Here is a 17023-nt window from a genome sequence, read left to right as displayed (position 1 = left end):
CACTGTGGAGACTGTCCACTTGGAAGAGTTTTGGGCCTAGGAAACCGGCCATGTATGCCACTGTTTAAAGCACTACTGACACATATGTAATTGTTGTATCTTCAAGAGTAATACATGCTAAAAAGGGCCAAGCTTAAATATTAATTTTCATGTTTAACTTAGTTCATTGATAGATTACAAATTATGAAATAATGATGACAAAGTATAATTATTCTTCCAAGAAAAAAGTGCGAGGTGAGTCATTTAGCAATTTATTCCTCTTCAGCTTCCAAAATTTCTTACTCACTCAACAAACATGACATATTTGTAGCAAACTGCAAAACATGACAAGTAAATGCACAGAATTATGTCAGTGCAGTCATATTGGCTCAGTCATTGATGGCAGCACTATTACTTTCACTTATGCTCGTTTCAAAATAATCCTAGAGCTGACTACAGAAGACAGCAACAGTGAATGGTAGATCACGGGATGTTCATGCATTGTTTACATTGGAAATGAGTCCAGTTTTTTGGGAGAAGGTGGTTCGCATGTCGAGAAAATTGTGGTCTGACCTATACCCGGGTGCAGTCTTTTTCACGAAGGGTTGCGGCTCGAGGTTTGCTATTGCTTAGTGTCCAAAGTTTTAACCATCTCTAATTTATTGGTGCTGATGCGCAGTGTTGTATGATATGATTGGCTGACAAGTCCTGTTCTGTGATTCCATTACAGAAACAAATGAGAGAGCCACCGTCTTTGTCATTGCTTATGAAGCCAACATATGCTATGCTTCAAGATCTCTGTTATTGTACTTATATGTTACAAAAATATGCCGTGTAAATGATACACAGCAATTAAGATCTCTTCAAAATGTCATTTTCGGTATGGTTTGTTGTGCTAAACTGGCAGGAAGTGGTAGTTCGGTATCTAGAACTCTTAGCAAATCAGGTATACAATGTAAAAATGGTGATCTCTGCATCATTTGTTTAATCTATGAGTGAAAAATGACCCAATATTTTTTAAAATGAGTTTGTGAAAAAAAATCTCATCTTATAATTGAATAAATACGGTAGTTTACAGTTAATGAAACAGCATTGCAGACAGATGCAGCCACAGCAGTCATACAAATGAGACAATATGTGTGGAGAAGCTCCATTGGTAATGGTTTAGTCTGTGATTTTTGTATTATGTGAAGTAACGAAAACTCGTGTGCTTAAAGCATTAGATGAAAAGTAGTGACTTAGCTTACTTCTAATCATCTGAAGGAAACAGGAAAACACTACAGCAGATTAAATGTAGATGTGATTATTATTATTATTATTATTATTGAAATATTGAACTTTCGTTTTTTGAAATTATGAACTTTTGTGTGTGGCAATTCAAATATAACACAATATCCTTTACTCTAATTGTCAAATGTTAATATGTTAATTGAATATGGGTAATGTTTTTTCTGTTTCAATGATTTTAAAGTGGTTTTTATTAGACAATGTCCTTTACAGTGGCCTCCATATGTACAGCCTTGAGAAAGCAAACAAATGTCTATATTTTAAATACACGGTGTTCAGAAAAGTTATTTAGAATAATTTACGTTAAAAATTAAAATTGTCTAAAATCTAGGTCTGGCATGACATAGATATCTAACATGGCATCTCAATCACAGTTCAGTAACAAATAAATTGAAAGCTCTTTCACAAAAATCAAATCGTTTCTCAGGTATGTTTTTGTGTTAAGGCTGTGGTTACAGTGCCATTGACATTGGTGGATTCTATCAATGACTGACATCAGCCAAAGGTAGCAGAGCTTTTAAAATCAGTGTGCCATTGTGTTCATGGTCACTACACAGCTAATCTCATCACAAAATATACAGACTTCATATAACAATTGGTGACATTCAACCAAAGAAAAGAAACTGATCTGAATCAGTCAACATTCTCGCACATGAAATATGAACTGTGAGAGATGGATAACATTAGTCCAAGCAAGGAGAGATTTGTGGTACCCTGAGAGTGAAAAAATACCGTAATCGGGATATAGCTCTGAATCTGTGGACTGAAATCACAATTTTATTGGAAACCACAAGTAGACAAAATTTTTGTTGGAAATTTAAGACTTCAGTTATAACCTCAAAAAACAATCTGTTCAAGTGAGAAAGGTGTTGTATGTTATGTTGAGAGTGTGAGGTAAACACCATGTTCTTTCTGAGATGGGTATAGGTTATTTCAATGCATCGAGCATTTTTGTAATAGTAGGAGCTGCAATGCTGCTCTCATCTGTGAGCACAGAGGCAGCAAGGTTAAAATCTATCCCCTCTGATCCATCCAACTGATGGAGGTTGGACGCATTGTGAGAAACTTCTGGAAACAGCATCTGGTGTAGCTGTTTCAGTGCCATTGTGAATGCAACCTTAGGATGTTAATGATATTCTGTTGTTGAGCTGAAAATTTGACAGGAATTTCCCACTTTGTCTTTCTGCCATAATTTGTTGAGGTAATTTTGAAGCTACTGTCTCCCCCCCCCCCCTTGTGTGTGTGTGTGGGGGGGGGGGGGGGGGGGGGAGGGGGGGCCTTGCGCATGTATGATGGAGAATGTTGAAAAGGACGGTTAAGTCATTCTCCCAGGGTGAGAGCAGTGCATGCTTACTGCAGGCGGGTGCTTGTCCTTGTGAGGTCTGAGTGGTTCCTTTACCTCCCCCCCTGCGGGTCCAGGGGTTAGAATAGGCCTGAGGTATTCCTGCCTGTCGTAAGAGGCGACTAAAAGGAGTCCTTCCCCCTCAAGGGAGTAGTTAGCGCCTGCGTCCGGAGACGGGCAGTTCCACGACCTATATTCGCGGTCATTTTGGTTTTTTCACTTCTTCTGGTTTCTTCCTTCCTTTGGTTGGGTCCTTTCTTTGTTTGGGTCCTTTCTTTGTTCTTCTCTATCTCACTGTCTTACTTAGTCTTTCCCTTGCCTCCTCCTCCTTGCCTTCTCTGGTCTCCGCCTCAGCATTTGAGACAGTCTGTCCTTTCTCTCCCTCTCTCCAGTCTTTTTCCTCTTTTACCTTCCTCCCTGTGTGTGCCTGAAGGCCGACCCACGCGTTCGCATGCGTAGCTGGTGATGGGGTAATGCGTAATTCCCCGCCCTGGGTAGACAAGTAAGGCACGCACGTACCCCCTGGTAAAGGCCAGGCCCAGGGACGGGTGATTGCCTGAGCTGACACCTTCCGACCATGCCGATTGGTCCCTCCGTCCGTTTCTCGGAAGGTATGACCTGAGGTGTAAACATTCACCTAAGGTGGGAGTGCCCTCTGAGAGGGTCCCCACAAGGAAGGAGCGCGCCATCGGAGACACTGGCAATCATGGAGGATTCCTCAGCAATGGATTTCTCTTCCTCTTCTCTCTCGACTTCTGCCCAAAAACGGAAACTTGACCAGCCAGCAGTGACAAAAGTACTACCACCTGCCCCATAGTTCCTCGTAGTTTCTCGATCTGTGGACGGAAAGGATTTTTCCTCTGTCAACCCTTTCGTTATCCAGAAGGGCGTAGATGCCATAGCTGGCTCTGTCAAGTCTTGTACCAGGTTGTGTAACGGTACCTTGTTAGTAGAAATTGAGAGTGCCTTTCAGGCACAAAAACTGCTTCGGGCCACACTCCCGTACACGTTCCCTGTCCGGGTAGAGGCTCACCACACTTTGAATTCGTCTCGTGGTGTGGTATATACTAGATCACTCGATGGATTGACTGACGAGGAGATTCAGTCTTTCCTCGCTGAGCAGGGCGTGATGGCTGGCCATAGGGTCATGAAAAAGGTCAACAGTGACCTTGTACCGACCCGGACACTTTTCTTGACCTTTGATAGTGTTCAGCTGCCGTCGCGCATCAAAGCAGTCTAAGAGGTTATTTCTGTTCGCCCCTATGTCCCGACACCTACGCGCTGCTGTCAGTGTCACCGTTTTAATCACACTCGCCAGTCTTGTTCCAATGCAGCTAAATGTGTCACTTGTGGCAGGGATGCCCATGAGGGTGACTGTCCACCTCCGTCTCCTCGTTGTGTGAACTGTCAGGTTGACCATGCAGCGTTCTCCCGCGACTGTCCCATCTACAAGGAAGAACGCTGTATACAGGGAATTCGGGTCAAAGAGAAAGTGTCCACCTCGGCTGCTCGCAAGCTATTTGCTAGTAGGAAGCCCACGCTGCTCGCCTCTACTCGGACTACCAGGGAGATGGCGACGCAGACATGCACTACGGTCATCCGTTCAGCCAGTGCTAAGATCGCCCGGTCGACGTCTCCTCTTCCTCCCGTCACCCCTCAGACACAAGTGCCTTCAACAGCTTCTGCCAAGACGAGACCCAGAAGTCAGATGCACGGGCCTTCAAGAAGGAACCGTCCCATGCATACTTCCTACATACCTCGAACTCGCAGCCATCGACCAGTACTTCCACTTAACGACCTTCCAAGAAGGCTCATAGGAAGCACATTTCTCCTTCTCCGCCACAGCGCATTTCTTCTCCTGCGCCACCCAGCAGTTGCCACCCCAGGCCGTCATCCGTTTCGCCTGGCCGCACCACTGGTAGCCGAACATCTCGCCATTCACCGTCGGAGAAAGCTCCCCCTCCCCTTGTTAAGATGGCCGATGAACCTATAGAACCAATGGACGATGACTGTCCGCCTACTGATAGCGGCGGCAGTGCTCGCTCGAAGCCAGGCCCTCAGCGGCCTTCGAGGTGACCCCTTCTTGCATCTTCTTTTTCTTTTTATTCTCACGATGGCACTTCACTGGAATATTCGCAGCATTCGCTCCAACCGAGAGAACTTGAAATTGCTGCTCCTCTTGCACCATCCGCTCATCGTAGCCCTCCAGGAAACACAGCTACGCCCATGCGATCAAATTGCCTTGGCACACTACACCTCTGTGCGTTTTGACCTACCCCCTGTGGCAGGTATTCCGGCTCATGGAGGGGTATGTTGCTGGTCCGGGATGACATTTACTACGATCCCATCACATTGCACACCGGCCTGCAGGCAGTTGCCGTCCGAATTACCCTCCCCATTTTTACATTTTCCATTTGTACTGTTTACACTCCATCGTCGTCTGCCGTTTCCAGGGCAGACATGATGCAAATTATTGCTCAGCTACCTGCACCATTTTTGTTAACTGGAGACTTCAATCCCCACCATCCCCTTTGGGGCTCTCCAGCATCCTGCCTGAGGGGCTCCCTGTTAGCAGACCTTTTCAACCAGCTCAATCTTGTCTGCCTCAATACTGGTGCCCCCACTTTTCTTTCGGACACAACTCACACCTATTCCCATTTAGACCTCTCTATATGTACTACCCAACTTGCACGTCGGTTTGAGTGGTATACACTTTCTGATACATATTCGAGCGACCACTTCCCATGTGGTATCCATCTCCTGTATCACACCCCCTCTCCATGCTCAACTAGTTGGAACATCTCCAAAGCAGACTGGGGGCTCTTCTCTTCCAGGGCGACCTTTCAGGATCAAACCTTCACAAGCTGCGATAGTCAGGTCACACACCTCACGGAAGTCATTCTCACTGTTGCTGAATATTCCATCCCTCACACTACTTCTTATCCACGTCACGTACCGGTCCCCTGGTGGACCGCAGCATGTAGAGACGCTTTACGTGCTCGTTGACATGCTTTAAGCACCTTTAAACACCACCCTACACGATTATGTGCGCAGTGTCGTTGTATTATTAAAGAAAGCGAGAAAACCAGCAGGGCTGCTTTCACAAGCACCCTCAACAGTTTTACTCCTCCTTCATTTGTCTGGGGTAGCCTGCGCCGGCTATCTGGCGCGGAAGCGCCCGACTGCGGCTGTGTTCTTTGATTTGGAGAAGGCTTAAGACACCTGTTGGAGGGCGGGCATTCTCCACTCCATGTATACATGGGGTCTTCGCGGTCGCCTCCCTCTTTTTATTCGTTCCTTTTTAATGGATCGACAGTTCAGGGTATGTATGGGTTCTGTCCTGTCAGACACCTTTCGCCAAGAGAATGGGGTGCCACAGGGCTCAGTTTTGAGTGTCGCTCTCTTCGCCGTAGCGATCAATCCAATCATGGATTGCCTCCCAGCTGGTGTATCAGGCTCCCTTTTCGTGGACGATTTTACCATCTATTGCAGTGCACAGCATACATGTTTCCTGGAGCGCTGTCTTCAACATTCTCTTGACCGTCTTTACTCCTGAAGTGTCGCCAATGGCTTCCGTTTTTCTGCCGAGAAGACGGTCTGTATTAACTTCTGGCGCTACAAAGAGTTTCTCACACCGTCCTTACGACTCGGTCCCGTTGCTCTCACATTTGTGGAGACAACAAAATTTTTAGATCTTACATTTGACAGAAAAACTTAGCTGGTCTCCACATGTGTCATATTTGGCTGCCCGTTGTACCCATTCTCTAAATGTCCTCCGTGTTCTCAGTGGTATGTCGTGGGGAGCGGATCGAACCGTCCTACTATGCCTATATCGGTCGATTGTCTGCTCCAAGCTGGATTATGAGAGCTTTGTATACTACTCTGTACAGCTGTCCATCTTACGCCGCCTCAACTCCATACAACATCGGGGTTTACGTATTGCGATAGAAGCATTTTATACTAGTCCTGTCGAGAGTCTTCATGCTGAAGCCGGACACCCGTCTTATTGTTCCTTTTTTGACGACTCTCTCGATCGTCAATATGGGTTGTAAGTCTCTGCCCTGCTACCCCCTGGAGTTCGCTTTTGTCGCCTCCTTCAACACCTTGATTTTTCACTCCCTGCAACCTTTAGAGTGAGCGAGAGCCACATGCCTCCTTGGCTCCAGGCTCAGGTTCGCGTTCACCTTGACCTCAGCTCGCTCCCAAAGGAGGTTACCCCCGGTTCGGTATACCGCTCCCGTTTTGTCGAACGTCGTTCAAAGTTCATTAATATGACCTTCATTTATACAGATGGCTCTAAGACCAATGAAAGGGTCGGAGTGTTCTTTTATTGTCGGGGCACAAAGCTTCAAATACCGGCTCCATGGCCATTGTTCGGTCTTCACAGCTGAGCTCTTTGCCCTCTACCAGGCTGTTCTTTACATCTGTTGCCACCGACATTCTGCTTATGTCATCTGCTCAGACTCTCTGAGCGCCATCCAGATCCTCAGTGCACCGTATCCGGTTCACCCTCTCGTGCACTGGATCCAACGCTCTCTTCAGCAGCTGGTGGACGACGGTTCTCCGGTTAGCTTTATGTGGGTTCCTGGCCATGTCAGTATCCCTGGGAACGAAGCTGCAGATGCCACGGCCAAGGCTGCGGTCCTCCAGCCTCGGACAGCTTCTTGTTGTGTCCCTTCATCAGATTGTAGCAGGGTCATTTGTCAGCGCATTTTATCGCTGTGGCATGCCGATTGGGCTGCACTTACAGACAACAAACTTCGGGCCTTGAAACCTCTTCCCGCGGCTTGGACGTCCTCCTCACGCCCTTCTCGGCGGGAGGAGGTCATTTTGGCCCGGGTACGAATTGGACACTGCCATCTGCTGATGGCTGCGCCAGCGCCGTTCTGCCCATGTGGGCAGTTGCTGATGGTCCGCCACATTTTAATGTCCTGTCCGGATTTTAATACACTGCGTCTTGATCTTGGCCTGCCATGTACTCCGGATGCCATTTTAGTGGATGACCCAGGAGCAGCTGCTCGCGTTCTTCGTTTTATCAACTTGACAAACCTGTCTAAAGACATTTGATTATGCTGTTTTTTAATCCTATGCCTGTCAATCTATCTTCTATCATGTTTTGAACTTGTGCCTCGCAGTGCCTTCCTAACGTAGTCTGGGCGCTAATGACTATTGTAGTTGTGTGCCCTAAAACCACAAAAAAAAAAAAAAAAACAACTTCCTGAACCTACCCTTGACGAGAGAACTAACAGTTCTGAAATTTAGGATAAGTTTACCTTTTTCTTTTATGTGCCTATTGACAGTAGTAGGATTATGCTTCTAGTGAAGGTAAGTACTATTTAGAAATTTTGTTTTTCAAAAGACTCTTATTACAACGTAGTCGAACTGTGAGAGGCTTCTTAGTGTTTCTTTTTACTAAATGCAGTTGTACATGCACACAACTATAGCTATTAAAAACACACTAAGTGCCTTTCATAATTCAACTATTTGTTAGTAAATGTTCATTGATAAACCAACATATTCATCCTACATTTGTTAAAATACGTAATCGTGTATGGCAGTGAAATAATGTGTGCATGCTAAGTGAACATATTAGGAAGTCATACAAAATTATTTTTAGCTATTTAAAGCAAACTTCTGTTTCTGGGCTTTTGGTGTAAGATAGTTTCCAAATTTTTATATTAGATGCTTGCAATATAAATAGTTATTACAGCATTGTGTCTTTTTCTATGTAGGTTGAGCCATGTAAAAATCCCGCATTTGTTAAAGTTAAAGTGGGTACGCGACAACCTAATTTCAGGTGAGCTGAAAAATGAATTAGCTGTATTACTGAAACAAAGCATTCAAAATTGTAGTTACTTGCAAAGTGTTAATAGATTTAGTATGAAGTTCAAAAAGCATTATGTATACAGTGTATCTGAGAAGCACCCACCCACCCGACCCTGCCCCTCCTGGGCAGTGTAAAAGACAGGCCATGCCGTGGATGTAAGAAAACGAGAGAGGCAATATGTGACAGTAAGAAAACCTGAAAGGCAATATGTGCCACTAGCAGTCTTCATTTAAATTCATGCGCAAAGGAACATGTGAAATTAAAGTACTACAGTTAACGACACATGACTAAATTTAAAAAATGATAGGATTTAGATCAGTGTTTGTGAATGAATTATCTGACAGTGATACAGAGCAACAACTTCCAGCCTTCTGTGCTTTGTTGGCACAATTTCCAAATGCCACGTGTTGCTCAAGGGTGTTAGTTTTCTGCCCAATGCACCACATATTACAGATCACAAAAGGGAATATGGTTTTATAGTGTGAGGAAAATTTCCATTATGTGCAAGATTTGGAAAGAAACGCACCTCATGATGTGGGACTTGATGTCATCTCAATACATGTTCAAACTACTTATTTTAAAGAGTGCATCAATGGAAATTCATAATTGGCCATGTTGCAAATATGGTTAATATTGGGTTGGATACAATGGGACTTTGGATCATGTGGTTACAGCAGGGTAGAGGTCACCAGATGAACTATTTCTTGGCCTTTTTAGTGAATGTGGTTCAGCAACATACCACTGTTCAAATGGCTGCCACATATCCTGGACCTTATCATGCCAAGATACTTATTATGGGACAAAAATAAAGTCCCATGTGAGTCAGTGTCGGAATTGCTCACAAGTGAGAGACTAGAGAGAGAACACTGGATATTTCTCAGGCTAATTACTTCTGCAACAACAAATGTGTATGTCACTGTAAATGAGGTTACACTGCTATAAATTAAACAAAAAACTGAACAATATTAAGGATAAACAGATGCCATAAAGATGACCCTTTTAGTGTCAAACAAGTACAACGAAAATATGTTAAACATTAACAGTTTCGGGCCAAAGCCTTATTCAGCAAAGCGCACACACACACACACACACACACACACACACACACACACACACACACACACAGAAGCCCACCTCATGCACACATAAGTGCTTCCACCAGCGGCTCATACCGGAATGCAGTTATCCTGAATAGCAACAATATGGTGTGGGGTTGGAAGTTGGAAAGGGGGTGAGATAGCAGGGTCTGGGAGAGAAAAGCACGACGACTAGAGTCTGCCATGCTTAGTGTCTGGGGGGCGGGGGGGGGGGGGGGGGGTGAGTGGCAATTCCTTCCCCCTCACACCTCCCGATGTTGTGACTGGCAGCATGTAGTCCTTCCACACTTCTTGCCCCTCACCAGTACTCGTACTGTCCCTCTCCCTTCCCCACTCCACTGTTGCTATTCACGTGAAAGTCGCATTCTGTTCCATGCTGCCAGTTGAAGTCGTCATGTGTAATGATTTGTAATCAACTCTCACACTCTTGTTGTTATTGCTTTTTATGTTTTCTAAGCGTGTTTGTGTGCATTGTAGATATAGCGCGCAGTATTATTTTAAAGTCTGAAAATGAGTTTCTCATATTTATGTTATTGTTCATCATTGTGAAAACAATTGTTTAGATGTAGGTGGAGTGCAACTTTGATATTAACCTGCAGCCATCTTGTGTAATTGAGGAAGTTGATCCTGGGAGAAATGTTTGTAGAAATATTGAATGTTTCTCTTGTTGTTGAATTTGTCGTTATATTCCCTGTCGTATTATAGTTCTATTATTTGAAGCTACTGTTGGAAGCAAATGTGCACTGAATATTGATAGGGGAACAAATAGTTTTTGAAATCTGTTAATGTCAGATATTTTTGATAAGACAATTTGAGAAAATGACCTGCATTTGCTTTGTCCAGCTGACTGTCCCCAGTGTGACTTTCAAAAGCAGGATTGTTTGTTAAATTCTTCATATTTTAGTTTAAATTTTGCTTGTATGTGTAAAGTTTGATATTATCCAGTTTCTTCATATGTTTCTGTTACTTAGGAAACAGAAAAGCCAAGAAAAGAAGCCTCGCAAACAACCACCAAAAGAACCGTTAAACCAACCCAATTTTGGCAAAATGTAAGAGAAATACTTATTATTTGTGTGAATTTACACTTTTGTTGTATTACCAGCTACTTCACATCGATGTTAATTTCAAGGCTTCTCGAGTCATTACTTGATTGTCGACGATACCTGACCCAGAGTCAATTGCGCATGTGGATGGAAAGTGTGCTGCACCAGGCTCTTGGTTGTTTCCCACAGGAAGGTGATTCATGGGTGTTATACGATGAAAAGCAGCCAGGAAGGCAGTACATGGTATGTTTCAAAATCTATTTGTGAACTTTAATAACTAAGAAATAGAAGTTAGATGAAATAAATCCAGTATAAATCAGTATTTTTAGCTAGTGAAGAAGCAAAATTTTGGGCAGTAAATTTAGTTCTGTGGTAGGATGTGGATTGGTATTTCTAAAGCTCTGTGTTCGTTTTTCTTGTCAAGACTAGATCTGCCTACTTTCATAGGGGAAGCCAGCATGCAACAGTGTAGCAATGATACTATATTCATTACCATGATAGTCCTTTTGAGACTTCACCCTTTGTGCTGGGGTCAAGAATAACAGGATGCGAATCTCTCTCCAGTTACTTCGTGTGTTTGATTTCAAGGAGCCCCTTTCACTCTGGCTGATACCTCTGCTTATAACAGCTCCAGCTTTCTATTTTTTTTTGGCATCGTTTTTGTATCACCAATTTATACCTTGTAAACCCCCCCCCCCCTCCTGTTCTTGAGTCCATACTGGAAATAAGTAAAACACACAGCACCATTAATCACTGGTTAGCTGTAGACACTGCTGTAGTGCTTAACAGCCAAATTGCCTATTATTATTTAAAACTTTAATAAACAATGTCTATACATACCATATTTTACAGACTACGAGATGGCCTTAATTTTTAATCAACTTTTTTAAATAGCATTTTTACCATGTTTATTATTACTATGCAAACCAGACTAGAAGAAATTCTTAGTTGATAAAACTGAACCCTTTAAAATGCCTGAAAATCGTCGTCTGAATTTTGTTCCTCCTCCTCCTCCTCCTCCTCCTCCTCTTCCTCCTCCTCCTTCTGTCCATCATTACCATTTCCCCCTCATATGGTCCCTACTGCTGTCAAGAGTGTTACTTAAGCTGCACTTATTGAAAGACATAACAATAATGTCTTCTCTTGCTCTTAGACTACAACTGTTTTATCCAATGGCACAGTTGTTTGTTTGTAGATCGTTTTAAAGCTCCCTTTAGCATGAATTCCCTTTGGGTTTCATCCATCATCCATTTGTTCCATTCCTCTCTCGTACACGCTTTAAATGGTTTATTTATCGAGACGTCAAGAGGCTGCAATTGTAAACTGCAGCTGTCAGTTGAATCTAGTGTTGCTAGATAGAGATAGGTTTCCTGCTGCATCGAATATATTGCCATTTTTAAGACTGGTTGGACTTTTAAATCAAACGCTGCACATTTTTGTATTAATTTTGAGTACAACACAAACCTGAATTTTAGAGGTAATTTTTCAAATAAAAAAAGTGCGTCTTATAGTCGACAAAATATGGCATTATGTGGAGAGGAGTTTATTGTGTATGTGAGACTTTACAATTCCTCATTGCTCCTGGAGGAAAATTTGGTAGGATCTTAAGGTACTTGAACACATGGAAAAAAATAAAATCAAATTCATTAACTCCTCATATTATGCATCACTGCAAAGAGATCATGCTATGCATTAATATATACAGTAAAAATAGTTCACATTGCCTTATGTGCCAGGAATACATCAAAACTGATAATTATTATAGTCCTAACAGGCTGAAATACAGTTATTGTTAATTTGTATCCAAAATATACTCTCGTTAGCAAAGTAATCTAATCTTAATTTTTGTTACTATTAAAATATATCATCATTGTGAACATATTAGAAAAACAATCTGATTACAGCAAGACATTATATAGATTAAGAAATTCGACAAAAATGTGAAAACTATTTACTGCAATTAATCTTGTTATTATATTGAAAAAATAGCATGAAGTGAAACTGCATTACCAATTCTGTGCATAATATATGGAAATATTAAATTCTATTAATTTTTTAGGCTGTTGTCAATGTACTGTACTATTAATGTAAGAAAAGAATGCAATAGGCTTGAAAATATACGAAGTTAATACTTTTCAACCCATTACATTACACTTTTGCATTTAATTTTGCTGTCATACTCGTATTTTGCACTGAGTATTTGTTTCATTACACTCTTTATCACAAACATTTTTGGGGGTAGAGCATCAGTGGTATCAAATGAGTGAGTTTAACTTTTTGATGTTGATTGCCACGGGGTGTTGCATTGTGTAACATGGATGTACCTTCAGCAGGACTTGGTTTTGGTATCAGTGCATACAGCAGTTGGTTCCACGACAGTGATGTTGCCTTACATGAAAAATACAAATTATTGTATTTTTCAAGTACACAGGAACTATGATGTTTGATATATTTTCCATACTGGCATCTCCTTAGATGGGAAAGAGGAACCGCACATATCATACTTCCGTGCATGCCAATTCTCCCTCAGCATCATCAGGCTGTTTGACACTATTACAAAATACTTAAAACACATCTCCACTATACACATCATGGAGACTTACCCTATCACTTAGGTTCCTTCCAATTGCTAGGACTCTGTGATGCCGCTCTCCTCAAGCTTTGCACAGTAATAATTATAAACACTGACAGAAGTTATCAGTCCTAAGTCTTTAATCATTCCGCTGTATGATACCTTCACTAATTGAGGAAACATTAGCTGGAAATTTGGTACAACAGTTCGTTTGCAGAATGTGTGGTGACACTGCTGTGGTGGTATGCTTTTATAATCTCAATATAGTATAATCCATGTAACCTTTCCAAATTTATATATATGGGTTCTATGACATTTGGAGGCAAAATTCTTTTAAATTTGGATGGTCTTGAGATGATACCGAGAATTAGTTTTTTAGTTTGGAAGATCCTTGTGAATATTTCTTCAAAATGTCTGTATTTTTTGGCATTGCTTATGAATCAGTGAACATACTATATAGTCATATTGAGTAGACATGAGTTACCATTAAATAAGCTTCAGATTTTGTAGATCAGTGATTTATTTATGTAATACTGTATGTACTAGATTAAGATTCTGCCTATATTTTGTAAATTCTGTGGAGGTATTCGTTAGGCATCATGCAGCATTGTGGGTGCAGCGACCAATGCTGTATCGTCAGCACAGATGTAGCCAATACACTTCAGTGCTATATGTCCCTCCAAGGAATACTAAATCAGAAGCCTTCCATGGGAAAACATTAACAGTGACATATAATTGCTTGCTAACTGTGTTTCTGGGATTGAGTGAGTTGTTACATAGGTCCTTTTTTGTGAGTTCATTGCACCTAACTACTTGTGCATTTTAGTTTTTTATGAGTAACTATAGTGTTCTACAAGACTGAAGACAGCACTACATGAATGCAGCATACAGTTTATTAGTGAGTATAGCATTGTAATCAACCATCTTACTCCAATTTTTAAACATTGTATACGTTAGCTTGTTTAAACCACAGCCAACATCAGAACTAGTAGATTTATTAGGCAAAAAATTTGGAACATGAGTTCGAGATGAAAGCAGAGAAACTCCTTGCACCAAATCAAGACCCAAACACCAGTCAAGAGCAAAAACAGAGCACTATAAGGTGGTAGCATATTTATTTAGCCACTTCGCCTGACACTTCAGCGTTAAACTAAAAATATGTCAAAATGCAAACAAAAGCCCAGTTTACCACTGTGGAATTTATACGTAGAAAAGTGATAGTAATTATGATGCAGCCCCCTGTAAAGATATAGGATTTATGTTAGGGACAAATGTCCAATTGTATTTGTAAAGTAATTAAAAGAAATAATTAAGATATTGTTATTGACATATGTCAACTTTTATGTCAGAACTTAAATGTTTTGGAATACTGTTTCAGAAACATTGTAAGGCCTCGTAAAGCCAAATTCCATAACTTGTTTTCTAAAAATATCAAAAGCATAATTTTAAATTCAATTAATTTCAGTTTGAACAATGTATAATGAACTTTGTAATTGTTGGAATCTGTATAAACACCAGAGTAGAGTAAGTATTGTTTTGGTGAGGTTCTGGCGGTTTCAGTGATTAAGGGCTGCAGTGTGGTAGTGGCGTGCAAGACTCACACTCCCCCTTGGCTATCGAACTTACTTGGAATAGCTTCGCCAATCTTCTTTTCGAGATAACCAGCTGCGGTGTCCTTGCACAACTTCTTCTCCGAAGATAAGATGCTACTTTGGAGGAATTTTTTATACTTTTAAAATAACTCCGTACACTCAAGAATACTTTGAACTGAATCTCACTGCATTTTCATCACACATAACAGTTTTCATACAACTAAAACATTTTTCGTAACCTTGAAACCTACCGGTCCGTTAGAAACTATCACTCATATTCCCATAAATACTGTCTACAAATCTCTCCAAGTTTAACAATACAACTGTCCAGAACTTATGAAAGTAAGAGAATGAATGAGTAATTGTCTCTTCTCTTCTTTCAAAAAGCAGTCAAATGTTCACACAATAATGTATGATGTCGCACCATCTCGGTTATTCCTTGTGCTGGATGTATAACTTCTTAGGCGGGCTCGACAACTTCCTTCCTGCACTGATAATCTGTCCAGTATACGTCCGTCCTTCACACACATAATTGTGATGCAATAGACATAGTTCTGCTTTACCACACTCATCTCTAAAATAACGGGTGTTGGAGATGGTGGAAACACTAGGGTCTCTAGAATTTATCCCGAAATTCTTGAGGCACTACATATCCCTCCCATCAGCTCAAATACACAATGTTTTATACATGTTCATTATGTACATCAATATTGTATTCGTATAGTATTACTTTACGTTTCCATAAATTTATATAACATTTTCCTAGCCATCGGGTACTTCATATATAGCTCTCTTTCCTATTCCATTTTAATACCATTATAATCATGGACCGTTTGATCAATGTAAACTTTGTAAGGACAAGAATCTTTCTGTTCCCTTTCCAATCGTAGATTGCAAGTGTGCAATACCCAAGTGGATGTTGTTGTTTGCTCTTACTTTGCGTGCCATCAAACGGGGTGATTTTGGACGGTTTCATTGTTATTTTGATTGTAGCTTTAGTATATATTCTTAGGTTAAATTGATTGTTATGGGAGTGGTAGGGTGTATGTGTAATGAATAAAATATCCCAGAACCAGAAAATGTATGTGTGGGTATATTTATCTGAGGGCAGTTAAATAAACTGTCCGAAGTCACCCCTGGGATTGGGGTGATTTCGCACACGTGTTTGGTCCGTCACTCCGGTTAGTCCGAACATGCTCAGGCACGCCAACTTGTCACTGATTGGACATCTGTCGGGCCATTGTTGTGGTGCCTATTGCTGTGCGTATTGTTATACTGTACGTTATTGTGCAGTTTTATCCTTTATTGGGATTAAAAAACGTCGTTTGCCTTATTACATGTTCTCTACAGTACTTGTTACTGTAGATTCATTGTGTGTACAGTCATCTGTTTTTCGACATTTCTGGATTCAAACGTAAACACGTACCTCTTTCACTAAATGAAAAAACAGCTTTGCTACAAAGACTGGACGAAGGAGAATTGTTCCAAAAACTTGCTAAGGAACTGAATGTAGGTGTTACGACAATTAAGGATTGGAGGAAGAATCGGAAAGACAGTGAATCCTATACAGCTACGATTGATGGTGAAAACACTCTGAAGAATCGCAAAACATTAAAAAAGCCTAAACTTGAGCTGCTTGATAACGCATTGTGGATGCAGTTTTGTCAATAAAGGAGGAAAGGAACTCCAATATCTGGGCCAATTCTCAATGAATAAGCGATAGTTGTGAACAAAAAATTATAAGCTGAAAGTAAATTTGCTGCCAGTGAAGGCTGGATTGATTGTTGGAAAACTCGTCATGGTGTCCAAATTGTTTCTATTTCCAGTGAAAAACTATCTGCCGATGCCGCAGCTGTTAAGGAGTTTTCTGTTAAGTTTCAAGAAATTGTAGAAGAAAATTAACTGTTACCCTGCCAAGTGTATCGACGAGACAGGTCTGAACTTTAAAATGTTGCCAACAAAAATGGTCGCAGCTTCAAATGAATCCGTGGTTGGAAGGAAAGTTATAAAAGTTAGGATAACAGTCATTCCTTGTAGCAGTGCAGATGGTACCCACAAGCTCCCTTTGTTCGTCATTGGAAAATCTTAGAAGCCAAGGGCATTCAAAAATATAAACTTATCTTCCTTGCCAGTTTATTTCTGCAATCAAAAATCTGCTTGGGTGGACTGCAACCTTTTTAAATCCTGGTTTTTTGACGAGTTTGCAAAAAAATCTGCCTGTTCGTGCTCTACTGCTGCTGGATGACGCACCATCACATACATCTGAGGGACATTTGGTGAAAGG

General features: G+C 41.4%; 1 protein-coding gene across 4 annotated transcripts in view; it reads left to right on the top strand.

The window, feature by feature from the left end:
- The window catches only part of LOC126266610 (cyclic GMP-AMP synthase-like receptor), a 91809-nt gene that overhangs the window by 26138 nt on the left and 48648 nt on the right, over window positions 1–17023 (top strand). For 3 of the 4 annotated variants that reach the window (XM_049970949.1, XM_049970951.1, XM_049970950.1), the window contains 3 exons: window positions 8341–8405; window positions 10504–10581; window positions 10662–10818. In XM_049970949.1, coding sequence (XP_049826906.1) covers window positions 8341–8405; window positions 10504–10581; window positions 10662–10818 — 300 coding nt within the window. Of the gene's footprint in view, window positions 1–8340; window positions 8406–10503; window positions 10819–17023 lie in introns of all 4 variants that reach the window. The other variant, XM_049970948.1, reaches the window with a different exon arrangement.

The sequence above is a fragment of the Schistocerca gregaria genome, chromosome 4, assembly GCF_023897955.1.
Source record: "Schistocerca gregaria isolate iqSchGreg1 chromosome 4, iqSchGreg1.2, whole genome shotgun sequence".
NCBI classification, from domain to species: domain Eukaryota; kingdom Metazoa; phylum Arthropoda; class Insecta; order Orthoptera; family Acrididae; genus Schistocerca; species Schistocerca gregaria.
The sequence above is the reverse complement of the archived record's forward strand: the minus strand, read 5'-3'. Positions and strand labels throughout refer to the sequence as shown.